The sequence below is a fragment of the Lygodium microphyllum genome, chromosome 26 (assembly GCF_053477565.2).
Source record: "Lygodium microphyllum isolate KBCC chromosome 26, Lygodium_microphyllum_v1.1.10, whole genome shotgun sequence".
Classification (NCBI taxonomy): domain Eukaryota; kingdom Viridiplantae; phylum Streptophyta; class Polypodiopsida; order Schizaeales; family Lygodiaceae; genus Lygodium; species Lygodium microphyllum.
Window position 1 is genome coordinate 46,069,996 of NC_141160.1, and position 11,817 is coordinate 46,081,812.

The following is an 11,817-nucleotide window of genomic DNA, read 5'->3' on the forward strand; positions in this document are numbered from 1 at the left end:
CTAAATGTAAGTCCTTGACCAAACCTACCAAATTCCAAAATTTATAATAGTGAATCATGCATAAACCAAATATACCAAATGCCAAAGTGAATCATACATCCAACCCAAGAAAAACAAGAATGATATGTAAGATAAACAAAAACCAAAATCTAGCCAAGTATGAATAATAGTAGTTTGGAGAGTCATGTCTCATATAAAGTAAGTTAAATATTATTGTGAACTTTTTCAAGTGTAACCAAGATCCAAAGTAGAGAGCAAGTGAGGATGTGTAAAGTAAGGCATCTAATTCACAAGTGCATGTGAGATAGGAATCATGCCATCCATACTTTACTTTTAAGTGATGTTTCTTATAGCTACACCATTAAGGAGTAGCCTAACTATTTGGGGTGATCTTCAAAATTGAGGAGTGACATGCACCTAGTAACACACACACACACACACACACACACACACACACACACAGAAAGAATTAGAGGATCAGAAAGTTGAGGAGGTGAGAGAGAGAGAGGGAGGGGGTGATGGAAGGATGAGAATTGGAGAATAAGAAAGTTGAGGGGGAGAAGGACAAGGAAAAGGATGAGCATGAGGAGGAGGAGGAGGAGGAGGAGGAGGAGACGATGGGTGGTGGTGGTGGTGCCGATGGTGGTTGGAGTGGTATGTTGGGGTAAAAGGCCCTTGGGCCTGTCCGTGTACACTGACCACCCATATTCTTTATTCATATATATGAGATAGTGCAATAAGGACGTCATATCATTCTTGACAGCACCTACATTGTGTGTGCTCTTCTCTCCCACATCTTCCTCTTCTCCTTCCCCACTGCCATTGCATCCCCTTCAACTAGTATTAGAGCTTTGGATCAGAGCTTGATCGTGGAGCTTGGCCCTACATTACTTTAGCCCGGATTGAAGACCTAGAGCTTGGAGCTTCAATGCCAGCCATGGCTTCTTCCCCCCGAGGTAAGATTTCATCTCCCGCCTCTCCTCGGCCCGCATATGCTCTTTGCAGGTGTTCCTTAGCTTCATTGGGTACCTTGTATGCCTCCATTTGCCCCCTTATCCTTAGCATAACCAGCAGGCCCCATAGTAGTAGCTCACGTTTTTTTTGCCCCTATTTCAAAATCTGGCTCAAAAATCCCATTTTTTCTCATATCTCGGGCATGCAGAACCCGATTTAGGTAAGATAAGAGTCTAACTTGGGGTTTTGGCACGCTCCAGACGCGATGACGATGTCAGATCTTCCAAATTTGAATCACAGCATTTTCTTCAACAGATCTGAGTTGATTTCTTAGCTTATGTGATGCTCCCGAGGCTTGGTATTTGATGCCCAGATGCTTTGGGGATGTTTGCCCAATGATTTTGGGGTTGAATTCGCTCAAACATTGACTATTTTACACAGTCCACAGGCAGCCCAAAATAGGGCAGCCCCCTGTCATTACATTTTATGCTTATGCTACATGGTCATTTGATGCCCGATTATGCTCGGTTGTTGCCTACACATATGGGAATGTATGCTTATGGTTTGCCTTTCGATTTGATCTTGGTTTGAGCACTGATTTGCTCAGTTTACAAAGGTTATTTGCTATTGCAATACTCAGGGCTGAAGCTATTCATGCTACAGTTGGGTTATGCATATTGGTCACAGGGTGCTCCCGACTATTTGAGGTTATGTACTGATGTATTTGGATGATGCCACATGGTTCTTTTTGCTCCCAGAATGCTTTTGAGAAAGAAGTAGAGCTCAATTATATGGTTCACTGTCAATTTTTTATTGGCAGCTCGCATTCCACTTATGGTTGCTTATGCCTAGGCTACCCATGTGGGTTTATGTCTTGCAGTATGGTAAATGTTTAGACTTGACAAGACTTGAATTGAGGACTTTTGTGGAGCAGTTGGACATTGATTTGGCTTTTTCTATTACGACCTTGGATGCTACTTGGCCTTATGCTCTGATGCTATGGATCCCTGGATGTTTGGTTGATGCAAACATGTATTGAATGAAGTTGCTCCATTATCTAGGCAGTTGGTTATTGAGCTTTCATTGCTCATTGATGCTTGGTTCTTTGCGGGTTACTCCTTGATCAGTGGGCAGTTATGGTTTTGTTGCTTTTGTGTTGCCTAGCTTCTATGCTAGTTGGGTTGCTTTTGCCCATACAGGTCAGAGAGTAGTTGCTCTTGATGCTTACCCGGCTATGCACTTTGTCTACTGTCATGTACTTTACAAAGCCACTTATTTGGATGTTGTTGTATAGATGTTTGGGCTTCTCCTGGAGCTTGATCATTGCAGGATCTTATGCCGCTTATTAGTCTTGCATTGACTTGGATACTACTATGTGGTCTGATGTAGTGCAGAGTCATGTTTGCCACTATGGTTATGGGCTGATTTCATGGCTGAATACTGTATGCTCTTATGGCAGATGTCTTATACTTTACCGTACTGTGGTTGGTTATGTCATGCAGTTGGCTACGACTCTTCTTAATGTGGGAGCTTTTGCATCCTTGGTTGATACCTTTATGTCCTCCCATCCGTTGAGGTTTCATGAGCCTTTGCAGCATGCTTCTACCACTAATGTACTTGCAGATGATTGACTTCACGAGCAGGTTCCCTCCATTGGGATAGCCCTCGACTCCTTGAGGTTCGTAGATGCTATGGAAAACCCTGTTCATGATGACTTGGATTCCTTGTCGTCTTCTACAAGTTCTTCAGTTACAGATGTTGTATGCTTCCATTGTGGAAAGCTTGGGCATGTTAAAAGAAAATGTTTTAGACGGATTAGAGAGCAGCAGAGACAGAGAGACTCGACATGAGTAGAGAGTTAGCAATGCAACATGTGTTACCACTCTTTCTAGTGGTGAGGTACATGCAATTACCCATGATGATGCAGTTGAGCATGTCCTCCTATCATCTAGTTTCCATATAGCTTACTTGCTCAATGATCAGGCCTATGTCTTAATTGGCTGTTGGATTCTTCAGCCTCTTGTCATGTTACCCCTCATAGAGCATCGTTCTCTTCTTACAGGGAGGTTGACAAATGTGTTGATTTGGACCTTGAGCAGACTTATGCTATTGTTGGTACAAGGAACATACACCTAGCTTTGCCTGATGGGACTTCTCTTGTGCTCCATGATGTATTACATGTTCCTATGCTCAATAAGAGCTTGATTTCTGTAAGTCAATTGCATGATGCATGTTACTCTATTTCTCTTTAGGATAGGTCATGGAAGATCTGTCGTGGTTGCTTGGTTTTGGCCAGAGGTTCTAGAGTTGGTTCTCATTACCCAGTGCATGTCTCTCATGTAAGAGATTCTATGGTTGCAGTTATCCGGATACCACATGCACTGTTATGGCATTATCACCTAGGCCATATGCACCATAGAGAGATGGAGATATTGTCTCGTTTAGACTCCATGTGCCTCCTTTGTCACATGCAGATCTTGATGCTTGCCCTGATTGTACTTATGGTCTTTGCAGAGCCCCTTTGGCTCATGGCAATCGTAAGAGACATGATCCTCTAGATCTTGTCCATTGTGCAGTATATGGACCTATGCCTTCCCAATCACTTGGTGGAGCATCGTACTTTATGACCTTCGTGGATCATGCTACCCACTGTGTTTGGGATTTTCCCTTGGTACGTATTGAGGGTGCCGCAGTTATACTTGACAAGTTTATGGATTTTGTTGGTTGCAGGCCGAGGTGCTTGCAGATGGATTATGAGAGTCATGCTATCTCTCCCAACTTTCAGTCCTATTGTCAGTAGTCTGGCATTGATTTCCTATGCCCACGGTATTATGAGATTGCTCATGGCATGTGCTTGACTCTATAGGCAAAGGTTGCTTCTATGCTTACCACAGCTGGGTTATCTTATGGCTTTTGGGCTTAGGCCCTTATGATGGCAGTCTACTTGCTTAATAGGATGTTGTGTCTAACTTTGGATGGTATTGCACCACACGAGGCATGGAGTGGCATGAGACCCTCCTATGATTACTTAAGGATGTTTGGCTACCATGCATTTGTATGTATGCCAGATATGCCTATGTCACACAGATGTATCCTCCTTGGTTATGGAGATGGTGACTTTCAGGCTTACAAGTTATGGATTTGGATGTCGAGCAGGTTATATGCAACCGTCATGATGTCTTTTATGAGACGCATACATCTCTCAAGCCTCTTGATGCGCATTGAGTGCGCTTTATGGTTGATGCTACAACCGTATATCAGTCTCTGCTTCACTAAGGCCGCATACTATCTTGAGACCCCATTGGGATGCTAGCCCTTCTTCTATGATTGACTTTGGAGAGTCCATGTGCTCTCAGCTATCTCCTATGCACCACACTTATGCTATGCGCTACTCTAATGCTTATGCATTACAGCCTTGCACTCATGAGTTGTGCTTGCTTCATGAGAAGCATTCTCGGATTGCTCCGCTGTATGGAGCTGCGGGATCACTTATCTCCTGGATATCATGGACTCGAGGATGCTTGACTCTTCTTTTGCAAAGGTTCCTGCTTATTACATAGATCGCTTTCCGATTGGGCGTTGAGTGAGATGTCATGATTCCTCACCTTGTCTCTTTTCCTTTTTCTTTGTTTTTTCACTCCCTGGCCCATTGGCCTTTTAGTTGGGAGGTTGTTGGGGTAAAAGGCCCTTGGGCCTGCCTGTGTACACTGACCGCCCATATTCTTTATTCATATATATGAGATATTGCAATAAGGCTGTCATATCATTCTTGACAGCACCTACATTGTGTGTGCTCTTCTCTCCCGCATCTTCCTCTTCTCCTTCTTCTACCATTGCATCCCCTTCATGGTAGTGGTGGTGGTGTAGTGGTAGTGGTGGTGCAAGTAGAGGTAGAGATAGTTACAACTAAGGGTGAAAGATGTGAACTATGTGGAATAAAAATAAGAGGGTTGCTAATGAAAGCTCGCTCAAAAAACTCACTCCTTGCCCTTCCCCTGATGATCAAGTGTGGAATGATGGATTGTAAGCCCATGGAAACACTGCTAGATCAAAATATAAAGCTTGGAGTTGATGTTATTAGTGAGATAGATAATGTTACAATGTACAGGTAGATGGTGGGCAGCCTGATCTATCTTACCATTACTCATCTTGACCTCAATTATTCCATGGACATAATTAGTCAATTTATGCAGAAGGCCACACAAGCTCACTTGGATGCAGTCAGGAGGATTATGTGGTATGTGAAGAATACTCTAATTATGGGGTATTTTATGAGTTTCGAAAGCCACTTGAGTTGATAGGTTGTACAAATGCTTGATTAGGCTAGTTGTGCATATGACAAATGATCAACTACTAGTTATGCTTTTAGTCTTGGAAGTAATATAGTTAGCTCGAGCAGTAAAAAGTAGCCTACAATTGCTCTCTCTAGCACAATGACAAAGTATAGAGGTGCAACCTTAGCTGCATGTGAAGCAATTTGGCTCTTAAAACTGTTGCATGACTTGGTTATATAGATAGATAGGAAGGTCACATTGCATTGTGACAATATGAGTAGTGTGTTGTTGGCTAGCAACCTAATTCACTATGCTAGATCAAAGCACATAGAAGTTTATTATCACTTCATCAAGGAAATGATACTTGTAGGAAAGATAGATTTGCTTCATGTGAAGAGTGAAGATTAGGTAGTTGACATCTTTACCAAATCACTTGGTAGAGATAAGTTTGTTCAGTTCAAAGAGCTACTTGAAGTACAACAGTTGATTTGAGCATGAGGGGGAGTGTTGAGATCCAAGCTCATTATCTACATCAACTTAGTTGTACAATAGTAGCTAACTGTGACCATCTTGTGTGCCATAATAATGAGTTGGTCAAGTTAGAGTTGTCTGGTCATTTTCATACAATGTATGTGTGACTTAGACTTAGTACCTTTTTGTGTTACACAATGAATGAATAATGGAAGAAGAGAGAGTACACTGCTCTCTATTCATGGCTCCCATTCTTATTTACCTCTTCCCCTCTCTTTGAACATCACATATGACATTCTTGTACATATGGCCCTGTTTTGTGCTCTCATGTGTGCATACATACAAGAAATTTGGTATCCATGTATCCAAAACTGTATGTAAACTTCTTTGCTCTCATCCACATGTGATTGCATGCATACATGCACATACTTTTTTGAATTCCTAACCAAATTCCAAACTTCCACTTATCTCCATGTAGCCACATGCTAAAGAAAGCACGACTACATTGCATGATGGTGTGGCAACTATGCTTTATTGGGATATACGAGTCAAAAGTCCTCCCATTCTGTGATAACTCCAAGATAGCGCATATATTATGGTATTAAGTCAAAGTATTTTGGATGATTCTATTATGTACAAAATAATAGATAGAGTGGTGATGGATAGGACACCAGTTGAAGTCCACCACAACCATATCCCCCCAAGACATTCTTATTTCCTTACCCTTGGTATGGAGCTAAATATCCTTTAAGCTAGTAAGGTAGTGAATTTATTTTTCCATTTTAGGCCTTCTAGGGTATGGTTATAGAATTGCTACTTGGTGATTCTTATGCTTACTTTGTGTTGTTCTAAGACATCATAAGGCAATGAATGCCCATAATTGAGTATGCATGTTTTATGTCCTTAGATGCTTGATTAGGTATATGGAAAATATAAACATGGAAGGCCTCCACATATGATCATTCATCTTGGAAAGTGAAATAACTTGCAATTTGGCAATGAGCATGTGTTAAAGCCATATATTTTCCAACCTAGGCTAGAGAGGATCTAGTCACCCTTGTTGGGTGTGCAATTGCACCTCGTAGGCATTCCTTAGGTCTTAGGCCCATTGTGCTTTTTGCTCCAAAATTGCTTCATAAATATGATCAATCACGTACTTTTTGCCAAAAGAGAGAGAGAGAGAGAGAGAGAGAGAGAGAGAGAGAGAGAGAGAGAGAGAGAGAGAGAGAGAGAGAGAGAGAGAGAGAGAGAGAGAGAGAGAGAGAGAGAGAGAGAGAGAGAGGTGCATGTGCACACATGTTTGTGTGTGTGCATCACATGCACTTATGAATGTGTGTGTCCATATTTGTGTGCAAATCACTAAAAATATGGTTCTAGTATGATGTCTTTAGTTTATATTGGGAATGTGACTTTCACTAGTTATGGAAATGAGGATGTGGAAGATAAGAGATGTAATAGTAAGCCATTACTCAAATGTTTAAAAATGTTAAAGTGTGTATGCTTATGTCACATGTGAAGACAATTGCTTTTCCCACATTGGCTAATGTACAATCACATGCACTATATCCAATCACTACCTTTTCACTATTTTAAAACCATATTTATATAGTTGTACATTAAGAAAAGTCACACACACACACACACACACACACACACTCTCTCTCTCTCTCTCTCTCTCTCTCTCTCTCTCTCTCTCTCTCTCTCTCTCTCTCTCTCTCTCTCTCTCTCTCTCTCTCTCTCTCTCTCTCTCTCTCTCTCTCTCTCTCCCCCAAAATGCACACATAGGAAGTTCATCATTTCTATGCCTCAAAGGAGAATCAAAGCCATGGATTATATATATATATATATCTTATGCTAAATTGATTACAAATTGCCATGGTGCAAAGATCCTAAACTTTACTAAGAATGTAACCACATAGGACTTTGAATCAAAAGCCACATTTTGGAATTACATGTCTCACATTTGTTTATAAGAAAAGCTATATTAGCAAACGTGTTTAACATAACAAGAATATCTATGGAACCCTGTGAATATGTGACAAACTTCAAATATAAACATAACATAAGCATGGCTTAGAATTTTTCAATCCTTTGAGCATATATGATGGTAATGTTTCTTTCCATCTAGATGGGAATGACAATAGAAACGATTGGCAAGGATGGCAACGCACAAGATGGGCATGTATAACATAAGTATTTGACATATCCATGCGTGTGGATTAGAATAATTAAATCCTTTGAGGATATTGAATGGCCGTGTCTGTTTTTTGTAGTCTAATATGCATTAACAATTATGGCTATAGCATAAGATGGGCATCTTAACCAAATAGTTAGTTATTTTGATCATATGTAAGCATGTGTGGGTGTGTATGTGTGAAAGGGATTGTCAAGTGCATGAGTGGAGACACATACACACATATAAGCATGATGTGTGTGGGCTATGAGAGAGAGAGAGAGAGAGAGAGATTGCTTGCGTTTATTTGCCACTTGCATGGTGTTTTGCTTGTTATGGCGGGTTGGGCCTAGTTGTCACCAACTTCCTTCTTTTGATCTTCTTCTTTCTTCTCCTTTGCAAACTTATGAGGATAAGACCATGCCAAGTGCCCTGCTACCACGACAATGGTAGCACGAGTCAAGAAAGGGAGAAAACTTAGAATAATTTCCATGCTCGAAGAGTCTTGTAGTTGCAAAAACTCAAGGGGTTCGTTTTGATGGTCCCACAGAATGCAGTTGTGGTGCTCACTTCAAAGGAGGCCCCAAGCATTCGTGACTACTTGAGTGTATAACAGCTTGCCTGACCAAGTTACCTTGGTGGTTGACAGATCAAGCAAGGAGGCAGTCTCATTTTGCCTTATTTGTCAAGATGACCAAATAGAGGCCTTTACCAACAAAGTGGAATTGGAGGAGTGTTGCCTTTTCTTGATATAGATCCTTGAATCACCTCAGCATGACTATGCGAGTTGCAGGGCCAGTGGCCATAGTTGCTTTGTGTGCCTTCGCGCCTTCGCTAGCCTAGGATTTCCCCAAGTCCAAATCACAGGCGTGTGTCTCAACTCTAGTATATTAGATAGATTAGGTATTTTGGGAATTTTGTTAAAAAATGAAGGTACTGTGGTGATTGGTTGCTTGTGGGCTCTCCATAGATACTATTGGCGGCTTTCTGAATGAGAACACGTTCTCTGTCTTCGAATCCGAGAGAGAGAGGAGAGAGAGAGAGAGATGGAGATGGAACGCGATCTGGAGTCCGAGGGCTCCGATGATGAGAGAGCCCTTGATGACGAGGTTGCAGACACTGAGCATGACGATTCGCAGTCCGAGGACACACAGCGCTGTAACTTCGAGTGGGATTCTGACTGGGACATCAATGAACGCGACCGGGGTTACATGCAGCAGAGCTGGGAGCTCTACGCCGCCGTCGCCGAAGACGAGGACGACGAGCAAGAAGGCCAAACATCAAAACATCAGTGCCCTGAATGCAGCCGTGACGCAGAAGTGCCCCATTTCCTGCTCCATGTCCTCCATGGCAGGCTCTGCAATGATGATGATGACGACAGAGCCACCACGCAGCCCGATATGGTCCCTCGCTTATGGTCTTCCTTGCCAAAGGAAGTGCTCGAGAGAGTCTTGGCTATGTTGCCTGCTCCCGTCAGAATCAGGCTCTCTGTTGTCTGCAAGCAGTGGCATCATTTGTTCTTTGCTTCCCCTGACTTCAGAAAGCTCTGCAAGGAAGTCGAAACTGTGCTGAACAATTCAGCTGTGTGCGCGCTTGAGTACCAGCCAGGACGACTAGCCCCTGGTTGCCAGCCCCGCAGGTCTGACATCTCCTGCTTGAGCGAGGGGCAAGGCCTCAGGGTGTATAAAATAGGGCTCTCTTTCCTTCCCAAGAAGTTCCAGTTTTTCTTGCCCCTTGATTGTGTGGTGCAGGATGGATATGTCTGCATATTCAGGGCCCAGCGATCCTCGCATTCTGGGCTGAAAAAGCTTAGCTTCTGTGTTGCCAACCTCCTCACAAGGTCATGGAAGGAGCTGCCACCTCAGTTCTGCACTTGCAAAGAGTATGAGCTCTGGAGGGATGATTGGACAGTCTGCTTGGAGATACGACATGACAACTTTACTGTCAGCCATCTCAGCCCTCGTGCAATGGATGGGGAAGTCAGAATGACAGTGAACACCTACCGCTCTGAAACAGGGGTCTGGCAGCTTACACACCTACAGAATATGCGGTACATACCTCCTGCATACGCCCTTGAAGGTGAAGGAAAGTGGCCTTGCTATCTGGTGAGTGGTGGCTTTGTCTGTTCAGGGAGTTATCGACAAGCTCGCCTCGAAACTATGATTCACAATGCGGACACTGGGGAGCTTGTTTATTGTCAAGATGATATGGATAACTCTGAAGAAGATGATTTAGGAGACCCTCCCCCACTGAAGATCAGTGAAGTAAATGGAACTACATTGAGCTTTGAGGGTGGGATGGATTTTCCCTTTAAAGTCACGAGCAACTGCAATGGATTTTTCTGTGCTGCACGGTTCTTCTCTCCAAGGTACTACAGCCCCCCTGCTGGCACAAGGGCATCAGAACATGATATCGAGGATCATGTAGAGAAGGCATTAAGGTATTTCTTCAAACAACGCCGGCAAACGGGCTATGCGATTTGGAAGCTTGATCTAAGCACTGGGGTGTGGAAACAGATATCAGTTTCTCCTATGCCTCAACATATTAAACAGAAACTGATGAAGCGCTCATTGTGGAACCCTTTCAAACCTTATCGTGGGCATGGTCCCAAGGATGTCCGCATCTTGTTTCTAGATGAAGCTGTAATAAGCAGGGACACTGTCTTTCTGAACATAGGGATCAAGGAGGATTACAACTTCCTTGTCAGTGACCAGTACTTACGTTTGTGGACTGGCTTAGTGTCTTATCACATTCCAAGCGATTCCTGGAAACTTATTTACAATGGCTTGATACCTCGCTTGTGTGGCAATGAGTGGCATGTTTTCAGTCCAGCCTTTAGTGATGCAGCTTTATGCTAGGAAGCAGGATGTCTAGCGAGGTCAATGGTTTCTTCTGGTGCCTTGTTTCACCTAACAGGCTTCTCCCCTCTGAGAAGTCCAGTGTTGGGCAAGCAAAGTTTTGCCACTGGTGTTGTTTTATTTAAATCAAAGAAGAGAGATCAATGCTTGACGGTGATTCTTTTCTTTCCCGAAACGCCTGCCCTCATTTTGCATATTCATGTTAATCCAGTTTATGTGAAGTTTGCTCTGGTGTTTGTTTGAATAGCCCAGTCTACCAGACTGCAATGGAGAAGCTTGATGGATAGATACACCACACCATCTACTAGGTTACAATGTAAGGTTAGAACATGCCATAGGTTTATATTCATTCTTCAAGGAAAATGCATGTGGTGAAGTATGCACTGGGAGTATGCGAGGTGATGCTTTTATTGATGCATCAGTGCATTTATGTTGTGTATGCATTGAAGAACCCCACTTGAAAACCAACTGGTAGTATGATTGTGACACTAATCTGACCCAGTGCAGGTGCTACTCTTGCAGTCGAATATTTACACTAACCTCAAGGTACAATCTAATGTTGCTTGGTTTTACATGTACTATGTAAGCTTCTTTTCTTTGCAATGTGCTATTGTAGGGCCTTGACATGCTCAAGTCCTTTTCACTCTGAATTTTTGTCCACTCAGTTGATGCATGTACGGGCTAGTGGCTTGGATGGGCTTGATCAAGTTTTGGATCAAGCTTTGTTTTGCAAGTTTGTTAGTGTGGTGGAGTGACATTGGCTGTATGTGGAATGCTCTCTTGCTTTGTCACTTTTGGCATCAGTTGTGAAGAAGCTAATTTCCGCTAGAAACAATTAAACTGGAAATACAAAGAAATAGACTAATTTGCCAAGAAACCATAGCTAAGGTGGCTAGATTGAAATGATCTTACCATTAATGGTTGAGAATCATATTAGAGGTTGCAGCATGGTATGCATCTAAGCTATGGTGGCCAGGAGTATACACCATGAGACCTCAAATATGAAATGTTAAAAATGGCAAAATGATCCTTGGCAAGTTACAACCTAGCCTTTTATACTTAACCGTAGCGGGCTAAAGATTGGCTC

General features: G+C 42.7%; 1 protein-coding gene across 1 annotated transcript; it reads left to right on the forward strand.

Moving 5' to 3' along the window:
* Positions 1-8,869: 8,869 nt before the first annotated feature.
* Positions 8,870-11,293, forward strand: LOC148013224 (uncharacterized). Its single transcript, XM_087668506.1, has one exon. It carries the CDS (start codon positions 8,919-8,921, stop codon positions 10,728-10,730), a length of 1,812 nt encoding a protein of 603 aa, XP_087524632.1. The 5' UTR covers positions 8,870-8,918; the 3' UTR covers positions 10,731-11,293.
* The last annotated feature ends 524 nt before the right edge of the window (positions 11,294-11,817 follow it).

What these genes read in the sequence shown, in the direction of transcription:
- LOC148013224 (XM_087668506.1), top strand. Translation starts at nt 8,919, where the DNA reads ATGGAGATGGAACGCGATCTGGAGTCCGAGGGCTCCGATGATGAGAGA.